Genomic DNA, 22,341 nt, shown 5'->3' with positions numbered 1-22,341 from the left:
ATATCACCTACGTCTAGAGTAGGGATTTGTGCTTGGTGGAAAGAAACTTCACCATATAAAGTGTTTAGCAATTACAATGATATACTCATCTGATAGACTTACTCTTTAGAGATTTATGTACAACTTACTCATTAGTTTCAAGTTAGGCTCCCTCTCTATGTTTGAGTTCCCCTATTTTCCACAATAGTGTTTCTCAAAGCTTTGTATGAAATCCATTATATACAGCGTACTAAAGCTCCTCGTAAATGTGAGATTCTCTCACCTTCATAAGCAAGATTTTCCTAAGCTTTGATTGAGTTCTCAATAATACAACATCAAAAAATTATCCCAAATTCTGTATATGATTTGCTATACACTCACACAATCCAACCTAAGCCTAAATGATGATTGGGACAAGCCCACAACAGGAAAAATAAAAAGGTTTTAATCGTAATACATGAAAGTTGAGACTTAAACAATCCCTAAGCTCAAAACTCTCAATGCACACTTTTTAATAAGGAGGTTAACCCTAAAATTAAATAAGGCCATGACTAGCTTTGAGAATATCTTCAAGGAACGAATAGATCAGGAAAAAAAAAAAAAGGTAAGCTACCAAATCTACAAAATCATACCAACAGATAAGGAAAAAAATATTATGCACAATCTTTTAGTTGTCACAAACAATGTCTTGTCATCTTACATGACATGTTGCATGCAAAACATGTTGCTCAAGATAGGAACAAATATGCAATACATGTATCAACAATAACAAAAGAAACTACAGGAAGAATCTACACGAAATGAAACATATTGCTGACACAAAATACAAGACCTGTTGTGAATTATGTTTCTCATGTTTTGCTTGTCATAAAATCAATCAATCATGCTACAAAAATAGTGGAGATTCTAATTACTGACCTAATGAGAAGAAGTATATGTTAATTACCAGTAATCTATGTTAAATAACTTTTAAAAAAAAATATATTGACATTTAGGGAAATAAGAAAAATCAATATCCATTCTCCATTGTTGTAATACTAATAATTCATTACATCTGCGAATACACCCCGAGGAAACTATAAAGATGTTTTTGCAACATAAAGTAGATTAGAAGATAAATTACAATGGGTGGCAATTGGAACATGCTATATTGTAGGTGTGTCACCCATATTTGTCCTAAATAATAAGTTGATAGAGAGAGAGGAAAGTGGCAATTGACAATTTGGCATACGACTGTTGATGGAGGTAAGCAACAGGAGTATGGAGCTATAGCTAGCAACAGATGGTGCGAAGCAGTGTTAGTCGGTGAAAGAGAGATGTTGGGGGAGGGAGGGACGGGGACAGATAGAGAGAGAGAGGCGACCAATAAATGATGATCGACGACCAGACGTGTGGTGGTTGACGAACGTATGTGGAAGGGAGATGGAGCGGTAGTCAATGACAGATGGTGTGGAGGAGTTCTGGTTGGTGAAAGAGAGACATGGGAGGGGGGATCTGCAAAGGAGAAGAAGATCATTTTTTTTTCTAAAAAAAAAAAACTAATTGTATCATTACAAAGTATATCAACTAATTCAAGTGTATCCTTATCAAGTTCATCAACACTATATGAATCAAGTATATCAACAGTATACCATTCAAGTGTATCAACATTATAAAAGAGTGCATCATTTGCAAGTTTATAAATAATATATTAGTCAAGTGTATCTTTATCAAGTATATCAGTTAAGTGTATCAACTTTATCCACAGTTTATCAATCAAGTACATCATTATCAAGTATATGAGTCAAAAGCTCATCATTATCAAGTATATTTTAGTTAAGTATATCAATTGTATATCAATAATATATGAAATGTATCATGTGCATCAAAGTGTATATCAATAGTGAAGACATTTACAACATAATACATTTTTTATATGTGGAATAGACTTCATTATTGTAAATAAGAAACATGTGGACAATGAGCGTGATTAATATATTTTGTTTTTCCCTTTCTCAAGTGCATCCAATATTCAAATTCCACAGCCACATAATGTCGAACTCAAAGTAGTCATTATTATTATTATAATAATAATAAAAAAAGATATTTCTGCATAATTAAACAAACATTACAGCTTTTTCTAAATAAAATATAAGACTTTCAGTATTTATCTTGTGCTTTTATATGGTTTAAAATTTCAAGCAAAAATTACTAAAAAAGAAATCAAGGGGGAAATTCGTTAAACTATTAATATAATTCATTGTTTTCTTATTCATACAAGATAATACGGATTTAACACCAACATTGGTGAGATGATTTTACTATAAACCCAATATTTTTCGTAAATATATATTATAATCCTAACCACGTGATAATCAGTTATTTTTATACAAATTTGATCAATAATTTATTTTTCCCTATATTTTGCGTTCCAATTATATATAATTTAGCCTCTACAATTATAATTAATCAAAACAACTTAATTAGTCAAAGCATTATAACAAGAAAAAAGAGCATATCTCAATTGGCATCCCTATGTACTAAGAATTAAGAGTTTTGTAGTTAAGTCCATATCTCCTTATAAAAACAAAAAAAAAACAAAAAAAAAACAAAAAAAAAAACAAAAAAAAAAACAAAAAAACAAAAAATGAAAAACAAAAACAAAAAACAAAAAAAAGAAAACATGATAACCATTTGAGCTACTTTGAACTTAAAAACAAATACACAATATTTTGTCAAAATAAAAAATGATTATCATATATTATTTTTATGGAGAGTTAAAATACAACAATCAGATTCAAAGTATTAGTATATATAGCACATTGTTAGCGAATTTATAGATATAGTAATTTCAAATTTTAAAATCTATCGGTGATTAGACTATATCAGCATTGATAGGAATTTATCAACGAATGAATATATTTCTTTTAAAGTGTTGATAAGCATAACTACTAATTTTAAAAGTGATACTTATTATAATTACCCTAATTAGAAGACAAAATATTGTCAGCATAATTTTATTCGTCAAGACACTGCATCTTTAACAATATATCAAGTTCAAATCTTCACCCAAATGTTTGTTAATTAAAGTTAAATAATAATAATAATGTGTTTTGAATACCGCAACTAAAAATTTTGTAGGTATTTATTTTATTATTATCAACTTTTTATTGTAAAAGGTGGTATAAAATTAAAAAGCAAGAATAGTTCTTCACTTCTGTTGTCTACATTGTCAAAATCTAAATTATAGTCACCAGGAATCTCCTATTGACTAATACCACCAGGAGTAAATATCTTTCTTTATTAATTTTCATCATCAATTATTTCTTTCACATAAAAAAAGAAGTCGACGTTTCAAAACCGTGAGATGAGATACTATAATCTCAGATCCCTTTAACTATGTCAAGTAAATGAATTGTTGCAAATGTGAGTGGATTGTTCGGTGACATATCCAGAGTAAGTACTTTTCCAAGGACTGATTATTGCGAGTACAAACAATCGGAAATTGTTACAATAGTCTAGGCTGCACTTAATCTAATACCTTTTTTTATCTAATAAAAGTAAAATGAAAAAAAAAGTTGTCACTTCTCATATTTTTAATGGATGCAATTTAGATTGCAGAAAAGATAATTCCAACTATTTTTTTTTTTCACAAACGACAATAGAAATTTGAACTTTCGACTTCAAGAAAAAAATATGTCAAATGATAATACACTAGGCTTATTTTGACAAATGTAGCTTCATATTTAGATTTATTTAAAAGAAGTTTATTCAATATAATCCTCACATCATATGGGTGATGCATGATCAAAATAAACTTAAATAAATATTTTTGAAAACTTCAATCTTTCTCTAGTATAAAATTTAATTTTCTCTTATTTATATCATAGTATATAAAACCACATACTGTTTTTTATTATTAACACATGCTACATATTAATTAATCAAGTTAGGCCCGTTTTGACAATTTAATTAAAAATTAGAACACATATAGCCTAATTAAAACTTAAAATTTTACTACTGCATTATGGATGGAAGACAATTACATAGTACATTAAATAAATTTTTTAACCCATCCATCTCTCCAAGATTTTCGATCACGTAATAGAAAAACTCAGTCTCACAATTATACACATTGGATTAAATTTCCAATGACATATAGACATTTACATTGATTTTTTTTTTACATTTTTATGGTTCCACATTGACATGATATGTGAACTGACATTTACAATATATCGTAAGAAAATCTATCAATTAGAAAACATAAGAAACCAAATGCCATTATGATAAATATAATATACATTATAAATATGCAACTAATCAAAACACTTTATGGGAGAACATGTACACTTTGGCAAGTGAAAAATAGATGAAACACAGATAGAGCACTTGCTAGAAATAATGTTACTGACAATAATAAAGACAAGAGGTAAAAAAAGAATAAGGAGAGGGAAAAGACAAAGAAACTTGTTGACCTTGTTCTATGCAGTCACACCTATGTTTGGGTGGCTTAGTACCCAAGTGAAAAGAGATCCACTAGATTGTAATTCAATTTTACAATATTCACTGCAACTAAGATTATACAATCTCAGTTTACACATAACTAAATACTAGTAAGCAAGTTGGACTCCCCCTAACTCTGGTACTACTTCAAATGAGTCTGCAGATTCAGGCTCCCCCTAAATCTGATGCTACTGTAATGATCTTAACCCCTTTTCACCTATTAGTTGAAAGTACAAACAACCTGCACTTTGCCAAAACTCGACAATAGAATCGCTTGGACAGACCAAGCTTTAAAACTGTAGAATACCTTCTTTTCTTCTCGCGATATAACATTTACAACCACTGGTACTTCTAAATGGAAACCAAAAAGCCAAAGGAAAAACCCATAAACAAAAAGACGGCCTAACCTCAAGCCTTCCATCGGTTCAACACTAAATACAAAAGCGCAAAAGACAAGAAAATCACCCGTAAGGAAACTACACAAATAAGGAAAGGATTACCTCATCAAATCTTCCACCAATAAAGCTAGAGAAAAACATCCAACATAATAAAAAAATATTATTAGCCAACCAAAACCATAAAAGCTCCCCATTTGGCATAATGTTTTCTTTTATTGGCAAACCATCCAATCACACTTAGGCGAAGAAGAAAAACATTTCATAGTAAACAGAAACCACACTAATACAGCCCGAGCAAAACCAACAAACTAACCATCAGGAAAACAAAATAGCTAAAAAACACAAAAACATTCATCAGCCCAAATAAACCAATCTCTCCCTTTTTCAAAGAAGAAAATCAAGCAGACCACAAAGCCTAAGAAGTAGAAGCATCAGCTGAACGTGGAAGCGAAAAACTTAAGAGACGAACCAATGCATCAATTTTAGCTCGATGATCAGTAAAATTACAAATAACGATACTCAAAATACGTGATTCAAACTATAAAATACGAAAGATGCGAGTCCCAAGCTCAATAGGAATCAATAAACCACCCTCGGGAACCTGCATATCCTCAGGAAGAGGAATGTCTGAAGCCTTGTGAGGATGGTTGTTAATCACAATGTCAGGGACATGAGAACCTTGAAAATCTTGTAACTCAGATTTAGAATCTTGGGGTCAAGACCAGGAGCATTATTCAGACCAATAATAGTAGGGCACTGAGACAGCAAGATACCAAAAAATAGTCTTGGTAAACAAATAGGAAGCTTGAGAACAAAGAAGTAAAGATGTCAAAGAAATTGATTATACACAAACACAAAAAAAAAAAAAAAAAAACATACAAGTAGACAGGGTCCCGATCTGATATAGAAGACTGGCTAGAGAGGGAGAAAGACTTGACCCATGAGTCAAAGGATATCAACTTGCATCACCAATTCTAAATAGAATAAAAAATTTCACACTAAGGGCAGAAGTAGACAATTGACCAGACTAAGGTCACTCTGAGCTAGTACCACCAGTAAGCTCAGTAACAAAATTTTCAACTGAGGAATGAAGCACACTAAGAGAAGGAGAATCATCACGACCAAGATATGCGTTGATGATAGCAAGGGAAATTGAATAACAGGGTCCTCGAATACTGACCTTCTAATAATCAAAACTACTAGGACCGTTGAAGTTAGAAGAAAGATTAACGATCAACTCCCTCGTCAATTGAGGATAAAAGGCCCTGAGGTCCATAATAGTCTCGAGAAGTCCAGCACATTAGATAAAATCCATAATTTCTAAGTAGTACTTGTTCTAATCAGACAACTTTCTCATATGTAATACACTACTGAACCACATACTTTCATTTCTAAACATTGTCCTCTCTATGAAAGGATATCCCATTAAGAGGAACAACAGGAACATTAGGAGGAATTTTATGACGACTAACTCTCATGCGAGGCTTGTCCCAAACAACAACAATATCATGTTTGGAGCTTGAGTCATGGTGTTGTTTAGAGGGTTTAGAGTCAAATTCTGAAACCTTCTTTTTAGAGAAGGTTTCTTTTGAACAAGTACAAGGAGAGAGACTACAATCAATAGACACATTCACAGAGGCACTATTCTTTATCTTTCCCAACTAAGCAAGAGGAATATTATCATAAGAACAAATGGACATAGTCCCCTTGGATGAACTAAAGACATACAGATTGACTAGCAACAAAATCAGTAAAAGGGGATGAATGCTTAGCCTAAACACCAGAAATGGGAGCAAATGTATCTGGAGAAGAAACACACGGACTATGTATAGAGAGATCAACAGAATCCCACAAATTAAGAAGAATATTAGTAGCATCTGGTAAAACATTAGAGTCTTTCTCAATGGCAGAATATTATCATAAGAACAAATGGACATAGTCCCCTTGGATGAACTAAAGACATATAGATTGACTAGGAACAAAATCAGTAAAAGGGGACGAATGCTTAGCCTAAACACCATAAATGGGAGCAAATGTATCTAGAGAAGAAACACACGGACTATGTATAGAGAGATCAACAGAATCCCACAAATTAAGAAGAATATTAGTAGCATCTGGTAAAACATTAGAGTCTTTCTCAATGGCAGCATAGGGAATGAGAATAGAACATGATTCAACATAAAGATTAATGGAAACATTTTTCAGTATCAGCAAGAGCAACAACATGAGAGGAAGTAGCAAAATCTTTAGAGACCATATTAATATTTATATCCACAGACTGATAAGAAAAAATGGCTCCAGGAACAGTCGTGATAGGAACAATAGTTTCAATATCAAAAGATTAAGTGGCAATAGAAACCATCTTACCTTCCTCAATAACAATACCTGAGGGGGACTTGGCAGCAACAACAGGCTCACCCACAATAGCAGAGGGATGAAAAACAATATTGTCTTTTACCTGACCAATCACAGCCTTCGAGGTAGAGACATCCATAAACATAGAGGCAATCATATTGGACTCAAGAGGCACAATCGAAGGAGGATCAATTTCACGCTTTGATAGGGAAGAGTACTAACCTTAGACACATCATCACCAACATTTTTCACAATTGTGCCATCCCAGAGAACCATAGAAATGGGCTAATAACAAGATGCTTAGATTGATTAGTACCACCAACATGCATGGAGTGAAGAATATCGTTATCATTAGAGTTTATTGCTCCTTGAGAAGGGAGATCCGAATGAGGTGAGTCCAAGCGAGATCGCTTGGCAGAGGTTTTTTCAACAGAGACATTAGGAATGTCTGCTCTAAATGAAGAAACATTAGGACTGACATATTGTTTTTAATTAATTTTTTTCTTTGTATGCACCATTTTCTTACCCGAGGTATGAGTACCACCATGAATATTCACCATGACCCACTACTGAAGTAGAAAAAAATCTAGAGAGGTAGTGGCACAAAACGTGATCCGAAAAAAAAAGACAAAACCAACACCACAATCGTTTGAAAAGATGAACTACTAACAGAGAGAGAGGAATTTGAATTTAAAGGGAAAACAACATTTACTGATAGATAATAAGAAGGAATTATGGGCTGACAAAATCTTAAATTTGACCCTAAACTCTGCACTTACCAAAATAGCTATTAGTTGCTATAAATCAATTTTGCAAAGCCCAAGAGCAGCTTACAAGGATTCAAGCTAGACAACATCCAACGGTTTGGTGAAGATATTAGCAATTTGTTTATCTGTACTAACATGTTCAAGAGATATGACCTTAGACTCATTAGTTCTCTTATGAAGTAATGTCTGATATCAATGTGCTTTGTTCGACCATGACATGTTGTCGCAATACAAGGTCATGAAGTCCTGTGTGACATCATACTTCTAAGCATTTATTTCATCCACAAAAAATAGGTGAAATTGTACCAATGACTATATATTTAGCTTCCACAATAAACAATGATATACAATTTGTCTTTTTGCTGAACCATGATATAAGATTGCTTCCTAGGAAGAAACAACCTCTGGAGGTGCTTTTTCTATCTTCAGAATTACCAGCCTAGTCGGCATCACAATAACCCACAAGAGCCCCATTAGTATTAAAGGAATGAAGAAATCTATAGACCATGATAGCCTGATGTACTTAAGAATCTGTTTAATACATGTCACATGACTTGCCTTTAGGTTAGCCTGGTATCTTGCACAAATCCCTACAACATAGGCAATATTTGGTTGACTAGCAGTCGGATAAAGAAGACTCTCTATTATGCTTCTGTACAAGCTCTCATCAACATTTGCAGCATTAGATTCTTTAGCAATTTTAACATGAGTGGGAGGTAGAGTACATTTGGGGTTAGCCTTTTCGAGGCTAAATTTTTTAAGCATGTATCTAGCATACTTAACTTGAGATATCCTATAAGATAGTTGCTTAACTTGAAATCAAAGGAAATATGTCAGCTCTCCTACCATACTGATATCAAATTCTACTTTAGTTGATCCACAAACTGATTCACCAAGGTCTGTGACTATCTTCCAAACATGATGTCATCAACATATATTTGAGTAATTTATGAAATCTCCGTCCGACCTCTTCATGAACAAGGTTTTGTCTGAGTTACCTTATGAATACCCACATGTTGAGGACAAGAAGGATCAGTGAAACCTTTGGGATGTTCAACATAAACTTCTTTATTCAAATAACCATTCAGAAATGCGCTCTTTACATCCATATGATACAATTTGAACTTCAATAAGCAAGAAACACTAAGTAAAAGACGAATAGCTTCCAACCGAGCAATTGGAGCAAAGGTCTCATTAAGATCAACGCCTTCAACCTGATGCATCCTTGAGCAATAAGGCAAGCCTTATTATGAGTTACAATTCCTTGTTCATTAGATTTATTTTTAAAAAAATTCATTTTGTTCCAATGACATTTGCATACCTAGATGAGGAACCAATTCCCAAACCTCATTTCGTTCAAACTGACTTCATTTCTCATGCATCACATTCATCCAAAATTCATCATTCCGAGCCTCATTGATGTTCTTAAGCTCGATGGGAGAGGTGAAACAGATGTCCACAATGGTTTGAGATAGTCCACTTTCTCCTTTTTACGATACACATGTATTTAACTCACTAATTATATTACTTAGAGGATGATTCTTTTGAACAAGACTAGATATTGGAATCTTTATGCTCTTAATGTCTTCTAGTTCAGAGTTATTACTTTTACTGATATTGTTGTAGGAAGAAATAGGGGGACTTGTCATTGAACAGGGTGTATCATGAGGAAAAACATCTTGATCTTCATCTTTTCCATGCAGATGATCATAATTGTGCAAGTCATCAATAATTACATTGATGGATTACATCACCTTACGAGTGCGCTTGTTAAAAATGCGATAAAAATGATTGCTAGAGGAATATCTAAGAATGATTCCTTCATCTATTTTGGCATCCTATTTCGTTCTAACATCACGATTAGTGAGAATATAACAAATACTTCCAAAGACATGAAAGTACTTAACTTCTTACCATGATAAGACCCGATCCTTATAATTTGCACCTCCTGTTCTTATTGAAGTTGAAGACATAGCGTCTGAAGAACTGGAAATATGTCTAATTTTTCTCAGATAAAACGTACCTACAAATATCGAGAGAAATCATCAAAACAGACAAAAGCATTATATTTACCCCATAAACTTTCCACTTGTATAGGCCCCATCAAATCCATGTGAGTAATTTCAACACACGATTGGTCATACAAACAAGTACTTTCCTATGAGAAACTCTGACTTGCCTTCCAGCTTGATAGTCACTATACACAAGCCATCTCCAGACAAGGATGGTATCCCAAGAATGGCCTTTTTGAACACTGCCCTTTTAACAGAACGAAGATTAATATGACCTAATGATTTATGCGAGATTATTGCATCATTGTTTTGAGTTGTGTGATCTCAGAACCAACATTAGAAAACTAGATATAGTAGTTGTCAGGTGAATGCTTACCTATTATGATAGTCACATTATCTGCGTTGGTCACTGTTACCTCTAAAAAATAGTTATTATTCTTAGCTTAATTTAGGCTCGTTAATGAATTTTATGTGTTTATTTTCTTATTTTGTAGGTATCATGTATCGAGAAGGTAGAACCAAGAAATCGGAGTCAAACGAGACTGATTTGAAGCAATTTGGAGGTGATTTGAGCTGCCAAGCTCCAAAGCAGTGAAAATTACGAAATTGCCACTACACTATCATAGCGTTGCAACGCTCTACCTTGACGCTCTAAAGCAGAATGTCCAGTGTTGCAACTCTGCTTTACAGCATCACGACGCTGCAAACTTTGATGCATAGACACGGTTAGCGCACACGCATGTGAGCGTTGCCATGCTGTTTTCAGCATTGCGATGCTGTAATCTTTCCTATAAATACTCCCCTTCGTCTTTAGGTCAAAATATGCCAAATTTGAGAGGCCAAATTGGTGGAGGCCTAAGTAAAACTCATTTCTTCGTCCATTCCCTTCAATTTTTGGTATCTTTAGGTTAGTTTCGCTTTTTATTTTGGGTTGTAATCAATGGAACGGATGTGTATCTCAGATGTGAATTGAAAGGTAATCTCTATCTAGTTTCTTTGAGCAAGAGCCGTGTGTTTAATTTCTTGAAGGTTTCTTAATTAACTTAACTGCAATCTTGTGAATTCTTTGGATGGATTCGTTTCAATATCAATAGAGTTTTGATAAATTCTTCTGACAAATTAATTTATTGAAATTCTTGTTTGCAAAATCTTTCTAGCCTATGCATCATTGATTGATTTAGTTGCACATATTAGGATTGCATGTATAGTGTCTAGATTTTTTCTAGTCAAACTCATGTATGCCTTAATATAATCTTTCCAAATAAATCATGCTACAAGATATGGCTTTCCGGCTTGTTGTATGCCTTAACAATTGAATTTTTTCTTAATGCTTTTCAATTTTAACTTGGATGTCACTAAGAAGGAAGAGTTGTAAATTGAATTAGGGCTGTTTTGGTTTAATCAAAATTGACTAATTGGGCTATTAGAATTTCTAATAGGTTGAGGAATTGACAGATTCAGCGTAATTAATTGGTGCCTAATGAAAGAAATTGCATAGGAACTCTCTCTTGCTCTAGAAATTAGATAGACTCCTTTCATAGATTGCATTTACCCATTTTATTTCAATTTAGCATATATTATCTCTTCCATACCAAAACCCCAATTTATCACTCTAGTTAGAAAATTAACTCAACGAAACCAATATCGCTTCTTTGTGGATCGACCTATAGTTACCACTGTTGCTACGTTTTAGTAGTAATAGAAGTAGTTCAATATTTACAAATTTTTTTTGTTTCAATTTGGAGTCAATTAATGATGTCAATTCTCCATCCTATCAGTCACCAAGCACTTGTCCTTTGAGAAATTCACAGAAAGACCCTAATGGCATAGTTAACTTGATGAAGTTTGCAGTTAATCCTTCAACAAGAATAACATTTTCTATCGCAAGAAGTCCATGATACATCAATTGACCTCTACTAAGAACTTTTTTTGTTGCTCTATTTTCAAAGGTAACATGACCAAAACCACAGAGTTGAATATTTTTAAAAGAAGATTTTACACCTTTTATGTGTCTTGAGTAGCCACTGTTGAATTACCAGTCCTCTTTAGAAGAGGCACGAAGAGAAGCAAAAGCAACTTGATACCTAGTATCCGATTGAGGATGACTTTTCTTCACCATCTACTCCATTTTCTTTTTATGAACATAAAGACCATGGGTAAGATTCCTGGGATGATTCCATCAAAGAGAGTCACCAAGTCTCCTATTTAATCGATAATAGTAAGTTGGAATATGACTTTCCTTTCCCCTGTAGTGATAAATCTATCTATTTTTCACAAACTGGTTGAGAGAGTTTGATGTTCTTTCATTGGCTTTGGTCATTGGGGCAAACATTGAAGTATCTTTAGCAGGAATAAATGTTTTCTTTATAGAGGGAGGATTCTCCATTGTAGAGAAGATTTTCAGAATTGTTGAATCCAATGCCACGTTTATAAAAAAAAAAAAAAATCGTTCTTGAAGACAATTTTGTTAAGATCATTTGAGCTAAAGTTGAGCATTCGAAAAGATTTTGACATAGTTTCAAGATCAGTTTTAGCATCTTGTAATTATTTTTTCAATTCAAATATGGTGCTTAACAGACAATAGTTATCTTCAATGAGTTTCTCAATTTTCTTCTTTTGAACAACCAAAGCTCTTAAGTCTTTCGTCCACATCTGGTAAACTTTTTGATAAGATAACTTGTCACTCGAGATAGTAACTTTGGCAAACTAGAGATTTGAGTTAGAATCATCATTGCAAGAAGGTTTATAGTCTATAGGGTCATCAAGTGAACGACTACCAACTAACGCACACACTTTGTCTTCTGACTCACTACTAGAATTTGTTTCCTCATCAGAAAAGGTAGTTGAATATCCCTTCTTTTGCCTTCTTAGAAAGTTTGGACACCCTGCCTAAAAATGCTCAAACCCCCCACATTCACAGCATGTGAAGTTTCTTTCTCGAACTTCTTAACCACCACTACCTCCTTTATCACTTTCAATCTTCTTGACTGATTGATTTGTAACCTTGATACATAGTTATTGTTGGTGTTATTCATGTCTTTGACATGGGGAAGGGACAGGGCGAAGGAGACAACATAGAGGCCTCGAGAGCTAGAGCGCTTGTCTAATCATTTGAGAGCTTTATTAAATTGTTTTGCTAAAATAGATATAGATTATGCTAGGTTTTCATCAGAATCATTGATTTTGCTTGATGAGACATCATCATTCATTGAAGACTGAAAAGCAATTCCTTTGTGTTTGCTAAAATTAATATAGATTCTGCTAGGTTTTCATTAGAATCATCGATTTTGCTTGTATGAGCCATCATCATTCATTGAAGATCGGAAAGCAATTCCTTTGTGTTTGCTAAAATTGATATAGATTCTGTTAGGTTTTAATCAGAATCATTGATTTTTCTTGACGAGTCATCATCATTCGTTGAAGACTACAAAGCAATTCCTTTGTGTTTTTTTTTTCCAACTTTATCATCAAAAGTCATCTCAAATGTTCGAAGAGATCCAAATAGTCCATCAACTTTCATGGTGCTAATATCTTGAGCCTCTTCTATAGCAGTACTCTTCATATTAAAATCTTTTAGGTAACAAATATAACACTTTGCAAACAAGCTTTCCTTTAGTATTTTTTTCTCCAAAAGCAAAAGATTCATTCGCAATATCAAGAAACTGGACATTAAAATTGCAACATTCTCATCATCACGCATTTTAAGGGATTTGAATTGGGTTATCAAGAGTTTCAACCTCGACATCTTTATTATTGATGTTCCTTCATGAGTCACATCAAGCATCACCCAAGCTTCTTTAGCAAAAACACAAGTACTGATTAACTTGAAAATGTTTTGATCAATATCATTGAAGATTTCATTTATAGCTCGCGAGTTTCCTAGAGAGGCTTGATCCTCATCCTCAATCCAGTCTTTTTTTAGGCTTTCGACTGGTAACACCATCTTTGTCAGTAACTCTTGGATGTGATCATCCATTAAGTATTGTCTTCCAGGACTTGTTGTTAACAGATTTAAGGAATGCAATCATTCAGGCCTTTCAATATGTGTAGTTTGTTCCATCTAGGACTAAAGAGCGTCTTTAGATCCAACTTCCTTGATGGACTCCATTGAGAACTCAATGCACAAGTAGTCAACCGGCTCTGATAGCAATTGAAAAATAGATGAAAGACATATAGAGCACTTGCTAGAAATAATATTACTGACAATAATAAAGACAAGAGGTAAAAGAGAATAAGGAGAGAGAAAAGACACATAAACTTGTTGACCCAGTTCTGTGCAACCACACCAACTTCTAGGAGGCTTTGTGCCTAGATGAAAAGAGATCCACTAGATTGTAGTTCATATTTACAACATTCACTTCAACTAAGATTACACAATCTCAGTTTACACATAACTGAATACTAGCGAGCAAGTTAGGCTTCCTCTAACTCTGATATTGCTTCAGATGAGTCTGCAGATTCAGTCTCCCCCTAAATCTAAAGCCACTGCAATGACATCACCCCCTTTTCACCTGCTAATTGAAAGCATGAACAACCAGCACTTCGCCAAAGCTCGACGATAGAATGGCTTGGACAGACTAAGCTTCAAAACTGCAGAACATCTTCTTTTCTTCTCGTGATATAACACTTAAAACCACTAAGAGTTCTGAATGAAAACCAAACATCCAATGAAAAAAACCCAAAATTAAAAAGACGGCTTAATCTCAAGCCTACCATCGAATCAACACTAAATACAAAAACACAAAAGGCAAGAAAACCACTCGAAAGGTAAACAACACAAACAAAGAAAAAAAATCACCTCAGCAAATCTTCCACTGATAATAATAATTAAAAAAAAAAAAACAGACTCGAGATCTGTCAATAAAGCTAAAGATAAAACATCCAACCGAATTAAAGAAAATATTATCAGCCAATCCAAAACCATACCAACTGGTAATTGGAGCTTTAGATCAAAACTCTTCTCGAGTGACAACCATGCTTTGATTACTTTAAATCTAGCTGCTTTAATATAATTTTATCCTCTTCCCCCTTCGTTTTGGCTTATCTATAACCTTCTCCCCTCTTTCTCTTTTGGTTATTGTCTTTGTACTTTCTGGTTTATTAATAATATGAGGCGAGGAGATGATGAGGGTGCTACAATTGTGCCATTCTAGCTAGGATAATCAGGTGCACTTGCTGACCTGTTTGGTTGTATTTTTCTCAAATAAAAAATGGTAATTTTTTACAAAGCGTAACTTGTTTATTTATAAATTTAAATATTTATTGAATTTTTTGTTTTTTTAATTTTTTTTAAAATATCCATCAACATCCATATTTTCTTTTTGATATTTTCATCCACATATTCATAAAAAAGAGATATCTACATCGACATTTTAAACTTCATCATCTCATTTGTACTGTCTGCGCTCATATATATATATATAAATATAAATTGTCATGAATGATGATAACTTGTTAGTATCACAAAGAACAAGTGAGGAGGAGGCTCAAATCAGAGGCAAGGATTCGGAGGAATTTGTAGCAAAAATCTGCAAAATAACTCACTAACGTGAGAAAAAAAAATTGGTATGGCCGATGAATTTCCAGCCGGGACCATCTTCTCGCCGGCGGCCACCAATTCCTCGCCGTGTTCCATCGGCAACTGCACCTTCTTGATTGATTCAACCATTCCATCGGCTTCTAATTGGAACCAAAATTTTCTGTTAGTTCATCATCACATTCCAATTCTTTTTCTATCGTCATTATAAAAAATATATAAAAATTGGTTTTTTTTTTTTTTTTTTTTTTTTTTTTTTTTTTTTTTTCTTTTAATTGGCAGTGGAGCAAATGATGGACAAAGAGTTGACAGCACTTTAATGGTGGATTCAATGACGGGCACAAAATTAAATTATGATCACCAAGAAATTACTAGTGGATCCGAGAAGCAACAAAATCCTTACATTTTCAAGTTCTCCGATGATCACGATTCTTTGTTTTTTATGGAACAACCTTATAATCAAACCCCTCCAAGGTTTTACGATAATAATGTCACAACTACAAGCCAAGGGTTACCAATGCCTTTCCCTTTTGAAACCATTTCCATTGGGTATACTCCAACGTTGTTGCCAAGTTCATTGGATCAACCAAAACAATTTCTTGTCAACAACCGGACCATTAATAATAGTTGTTCCTTAACAAATTCAGAGGAGTTGTCTTGTCGCCCTATGTTTCAAACCCACTTGTTACATCCTCCACCCCTCAATTTCTCCAATGGAATTAGACCCAAATGCCTAACCAAGGTAAGAATTTAAATTATTTGCTAGTTTACTCTCATGATCTTCACTATTGTAGAAAAATATTAAAATTTTTATTTTAGATTTTATGTTTATTTCTCTTCATTTTCATTTCTCTATTATGGGTTTCACTATTATTAATGAAACAATTAAATTTTGTCAATTTTTTTAAAAAACAAAACAAGGTTTGATAATCTATTTTTTCTTTTTTTTTTTTTAAAAAAAAATCAAAACTTGACTTGATTTCTGAAAACATAAGTAGAAATTGCATTTTTTTTTTTTTTTTGTTGCTGCTGCCCTTTAGCTTATGTTGTAATAGATTTTTCTTGTCTTTTGCAAGCTTTTCTCTAGCTTTCATCTTGTACTTCATTATGGATTTGAGGTGTGATGAAGGTGTTATGGATATATTAATTTAGTTGCAATGTCCAGATGCACCTATTGATACTTCTTCTTCATTAGTTTCTTGTTGAAAAAGTAGAAGTTGAATAATAAAACATAAAAGAAGAAAGTAATATTTATCCGCTTATAAGAAAATAATGGTTATCAAACCTATTTGGTTGAACAAAATTTCAGCTTATGGGTTGTGACAAAGTTGAAGATTGGAATAGGGTTGAGAGGCAAAACGAAAGTAAAGAAATTGCAATAATCAAAAGGCCAAGAAGTGACAATATGCCATCCCCATTACCCACTTTTAAGGTGCATTACATAATACATTTACATTCCATCAAACTTTTTGGCTATACAGTGAGCTTTGCCCTAATTCAAAATGATTTTTTTTTTTCAAAGGTTCGAAAAGAGAAACTTGGCGACAAGATCACAGCCCTTCAACAACTTGTTTCCCCTTTTGGAAAGGTGAAATTTTGAATCTTGGACTATATTTTATATTTGACAATATTATATAATAGGGAAAGTAATAGTACTGAATATTTGTTGTGGTACGAATTAGAAGTAATAACAAGAGTTTGGTTAAATTACCACTTTAATCCTTCCCCTTCTAAATCTACAATTGTATTAGACACATAATCGTATAGTCAAGTTCTATAGAGGATAATAATATTCTATAAGTCTGTGTACTAAGATGAAATTAAAAATTGTTTGAATAACCCAACTTTGGATACAAAATTTAAAGTTTTGAGCCATATTAAAACAGTTTCTTCTTCGTAACTGTAAAAATACTGGGAATAAATGTACATATTAACTTGAAAGATGAAAAAAATAAAAAAAAAATAGGATAAAATATATATGTGGGGTTTTAAAGTTTTAATTTAGTTTCCTATTTGATCCTTTGAGTTTTTGAAAACTAGAACTACTGCTCCTTAAAGCTTAAATTTAGTTTCCATTTCATTATTGCAGTTTAAAAAATAAATACACGTTTGGTCCTCTAGGTTTTGATTTCATTATTGGTTATTGAACTTTAAAATTGTATTCATTTAGTTCCTGAGTATATTAGCTGACTTAATAAAATGATAATGGTCATTTAGCATATGCTAACTAGACTTTGTTAATCTATAATTAGGAAGCAATTAAATATCTATATCAAACATGAGGGATCAATCAGAAATCAAATATCAAGGACCAAAAGTATTAGTGTTAGAAACTCAAGAATAAGTTGGGATCAGTACGAGATTACTCTCTCTAATATAGTAATTTGTTATTGATATCACATTCTAGACGGATACTGCATCAGTTCTACATGAAGCAATTGAGTACATCAAGTTTCTTCACGACCAAATTCGTGTAAGTTCTCATTGACTTCGTCGTTCCTTAAACCAAGATTAAACAAGAACATAAATTTGGGAATATTTTCGAATAAAAGAAAATGAGTCTAACTTATCTATTCATATAGCAAAATTTCATTATCTATCAATGATAGTCCGCGATAGGACGTGATAGATGCAGTTTATCATTGATAGACAGTGATATTTTGCTATTACTTGAAAATATTTTTAGTAGTTTTACGATTTAAAATAATTACCCTAAATTTAGATACACTTAATATTTATTATTATTATTATTATGCAGGTTTTGAGTACTCCATATATGGAAATTGTAGACCACAATCAAGAGCCAAAGGTAAAGAAAAGAACAATATTTTTCTATATATATACTAAGAAGAGAACATGGATTTTGTTGTTTCAACATGTTCTAAAAAATTAAGATGGCAAGCAGATCATAATTAAGGAAGAATTGAAGGATCGCAAGAAGGAGAATACGAAAGAAGATCTAAGAAGTAGAGGACTTTGTCTGGTGACAGTTCCAAGTACAGTTGCATTTGCAAATGGCAATATACTTGATTTCTGGTCTCCCACATTTGGAGCAACTTTTAGATAATGTAATGGAACTAACATTTTTCTCAACTATATTTAAGCTTACATGAAAAAGATGGCAGCCAAATTGGGGATGTGATGCTTTAATTTAACTACCGATCAAGAAAATTGGTATACATATTATATGTTTTTAGATTGTAACCTCAGTTTTAAAGATGGGCTTTTGTGTTGGGCCAGCTACAAAATAATTTAACCTAACTTTAACTAGTATGATTTTGTATCTATTGATGAGGGTCGTCATAGGTTGCTATTGTTGGAAGCGTTGATGAGTCCACTCTAAAATTTACTCTTAAACTCACAAACTTTGAAGAGAAGAAACTTGTTCTCTTACCAAACTCAAGAATGCACAAAAGAAGAATATTGTTCTCCTGAAACTCAATTTCTTCCCAACTTTAATTTGCTTCTATTAATTTTTTACTTCAACTTGATTACAAAGAAGGGAAATAATCTTTTATATAATATTCAAGAGACATTTAATTTCCTAAAAGACAAAATAAATAAGTACATGTATGTATGTACATGTACCTAGAAGTGCATGTATCTAAACATTAGAAATTCATTGAAAATGTATCCGAGAATGTAATTTTTATTTTGTATCTAGCTTAATTTCTAACCGCCATCACTATGTAATTTATGTTAACAATTGGGTTCAATCCATAAAGTTGACATTCTTAGGACTTAATATATTTTATGAGTTTCTTTGGCATCCATGATTGATCTTGAGATCTCAAAATCTTTTAAGACCAATGATAAGGCCAAAGTCTACATCTTGGGAAGTTTGTCTGAAGTCTTGACAAAGAAATATGAGAACATGGTCTCTGCTTATGAAATCATGAGTTCATGCGAGAGATGTTTGGACAAAAATCCACTCATTTCAAGCATGAAGCTCTAAAAAAAATCTTCAATTCACATATGAAAGAAGGAACCCCAGTTCGGGAACATGTTCTTGATATGATGGTTCAATTTAACATTGCTAAGATGAAAGGAGGTGTCATAGATGAATCCAATCAGGTCAGCTTTATTTTGGAATTTCGTTCGAAAAGTTTCCTACATTTATGTAGTAACACTGTCATGAACACGATAAACTACAACCTAATAGCTCTTCTCAATGAACTTCAAACTTATCAGTCCTTAATGAAAAATAAAGGATATGTAGGAAAGGTAAATGTTGCCTCAAGAAACATCCAAAAGGGTCAAACCTTTGAGTGTAAGAATAGAGTTTCTTTCTCTAGCTCTAAGAACTTGAAGAAGAAGAAGAGTGGTAAGGGGGTTAAAATTGCCCTTGCTGCCTCCAAAAAGAAAAGGGAAAAGGCCAATGTTGCAAAGGAAACTTATTTCCATTACAACCAGGATGGGTACTAGAAGCGAAATTACCCCAAGTACTTGACTGAGAAAATGAAAGCTAAAGAAAGTAAATCTGATTTATTTGTCTTATAAACTTGTTTTGTGGAGAATGATGATTTTTCCTAGATAATTGATTCACGAGCCACTGTCCATGTTTGTTCTTCTTTATAGGGAAATTGTTTCTGATAGCACCGAAAATGTGCTATTTTTCTTTCCTTAATTTGGGATTGTTAGGCTATTTAATTAGTTTAATTGATGTTTTTATAGGTCTTGAGCGCACAGGAGGTTGAATATGACATTTTGTGCGAAAAGACAATTAAACGGCTAAGTTTGGAGCTAAATTGCACAAAAAGGAAAAGAAGATCGAGAAATTACCATTATGCCCCTAGTCGGAGCATTGCAACACCCAAAGGAGCGTTGCACAATGCTCAAAGGCAGTAGCCTTACATTTTCGCGAAGACAAGGCAGTGTAGCATTGCAATACTACGACCTTTGATGGAGGCACGGTTGTCTTACGCAGCGTTGCAATGCTACAACATCTAGATTATAACACGTTTCAGTCTGAAATGGTAGGTTATCACGTCGTTTTTCCATTTCTTCACTTATTTTATTTTCCTCCCGACTGTAAAAACTAACTCTTTACCATTTTTATCATATTGAAGCTTGATTATTGTCATTTTGGAGGATGATTTATGGCTAAGAGGTAAGTGCTTAGCTTGGGTCTCGAGCTTTATTCTTGTCGGGATTATTCCCAGTTTTAGAGGTTTCATCTTGAATTCATTCTTCAATCTATTTTGCATGGGATAATCAGACAAATTAGCTGTGTTGGTATGATTGATTGCTTTTGATTAGCCCTCATTTGTAATTGTTAGGTAGTTAATCATCTAGAAGCAAGGATTAAGTAAATTTGTAAATTCAATTTGGGATTCCATTTGATAAGCATTACTTTCTAATTTAGATAAATCTCTCTTGACTAGTTGGTTAGTGATGAAAATCAATTATTTGGCTTAGCATGCCCTTAAATTTAATGCTTGTTATTTTATTGATTAGTGGAGGGTTCTCACTCAATCTATAAATTAACTTGGCCTTAAGGACTATCGGTAAGGATTCTAAGCGAGTAAGTTAAGTTTTAATGGGAAAATCTCACATTAATTTTATGATTAAGTCCATGATAGAATTAAAAAGAATGGGATAAACTAGGTCGATCCAAGCTAAGTGTTTTGTTTTGATTGATAAATTTTCACACTAAAATTCACTCAATTCACTCTGTGCATTTAATTTACTTCACATCATTTTCATTCTTAATGCAATTTACGTTAATTAGATTTTCACACCCCCTGGTTACATCCTATAAGTTTCAAGATTAAGAAATCTTAATCAGCTATTTTTGGATCGGCTTCGTACTTCCCTGGCTATATTAAGTAGAGTAAGGTATGGAAATTAATTTGGTGTAATACGACGTCATGTTTACCAAATTTTGCATCGTTGTCGGGGATCCAACGAATTTCTTAATTTTGAGGCTTATAGCTTCTTTCTTGTTAATTTTTTTTCTCTTTTTGATGCATGATCGGTGCTCCCGAGTGCTCTAGACTCTTATACTTTGTAGAAATTTACCAGGAGGAGTGAAGGATCAGAAGAGAGAGGAGAGAGCAAGCTATGCATGAATGAAATATCCGTGTTGAAGACATGTACGAATAAGAGTTTAAAGAAGAGTCTGAAAAAGGTGTTCTTGAAAACGCAGCACCAATCATGGTTGAACGCAAAAAGACACTTAGGAGCTCGAAGTGCCTAATTTTACTCAACAACCCCTTTGCATTGCGTATCCAGAAATAACAGGTAATTATGAACTGAAATTTGGATTAATTCACTTATTCCCTTCCTTTTTTGGTCATACAGGAGAGGATCCACACAAGCATCTAAAAGAGTTCCACGTTGTGTGTGATGGCATGAGGTTGAATGAGGTAACTCAGGAATAGATCAACATGAGGGTATTCCCCTTCTCATTGAAGGACAATGCTAAGGAGTGGCTCTACATCTTACCGCTAGGGAGCATTACGTCCTGGGAGGAATTACAGAGGTAGTTCTTGGAGATGTTTTTCCCTACATCTCGAGCTGCTAGCATAAGAAATAAAATCTACAACATATTACAGTTTGATGGGGAAACGCTTCACGAATATTGGGAGCATTTCAAGAAGACTTGTGCAAAATTCCCCCACCACCAGATTTGAACTAGCTGCTGATTTAGTATTTCTACGAGAAGTTGATGTAGTCTGATAAGAGCAGCATTGAGTCATGGCAAGAGGAGCCTTAGTCAATAAAAACCCCACTAAGGCGATCAAACTGATAGCAACCATGGCTACCAACTCTTAATAGTTTAGCACAAGAGCCTCCTTCAGTGTGAA

General features: G+C 33.4%; 1 protein-coding gene across 2 annotated transcripts; it reads left to right on the top strand.

Annotated features, from left to right (window-relative positions):
* The first annotated feature begins 15,398 nt into the window (after window positions 1–15,398).
* On the top strand, window positions 15,399–18,780 carry LOC120084097 (transcription factor bHLH113-like). Of its 2 annotated transcripts, XM_039039998.2 has the most exons (7): window positions 15,399–15,697; window positions 15,815–16,274; window positions 16,842–16,964; window positions 17,055–17,120; window positions 17,940–18,005; window positions 18,291–18,341; window positions 18,438–18,780. In XM_039039998.2, the coding sequence occupies exons 1-7, from the start codon at window positions 15,564–15,566 to the stop codon at window positions 18,597–18,599; spliced, it is 1,062 nt and encodes a 353-aa protein (XP_038895926.1). In that variant the 5' UTR covers window positions 15,399–15,563; the 3' UTR covers window positions 18,600–18,780. The 2 variants fall into 2 exon arrangements, with proteins under 2 accessions (XP_038895926.1, XP_090172685.1); XM_090316559.1 differs by lacking the exon at window positions 16,842–16,964 and having other exon boundaries at window positions 15,439–15,697.
* The last annotated feature ends 3,561 nt before the right edge of the window (window positions 18,781–22,341 follow it).

The sequence above is a fragment of the Benincasa hispida genome, chromosome 8, assembly GCF_027475165.1.
Source record: "Benincasa hispida cultivar pf3 chromosome 8, pf3_genome.v1.1, whole genome shotgun sequence".
In the NCBI taxonomy this organism is placed as follows: Eukaryota; Viridiplantae; Streptophyta; class Magnoliopsida; order Cucurbitales; family Cucurbitaceae; genus Benincasa; species Benincasa hispida.
The sequence above is the reverse complement of the archived record's forward strand: the minus strand, read 5'-3'. Positions and strand labels throughout refer to the sequence as shown.

Bases quoted from the DNA above. Each gene is read 5' to 3' on its own strand.
- LOC120084097 (XM_039039998.2), top strand. From the start codon at position 15,564: ATGGCCGATGAATTTCCAGCCGGGACCATCTTCTCGCCGGCGGCCACC. The intron at 16,965-17,054 runs GTGCATTACATA...TTTTTTTCAAAG, and splicing joins CCCCATTACCCACTTTTAAG to GTTCGAAAAGAGAAACTTGG. The intron at 18,006-18,290 runs GTAAGTTCTCAT...ATTATTATGCAG, and splicing joins TTCTTCACGACCAAATTCGT to GTTTTGAGTACTCCATATAT.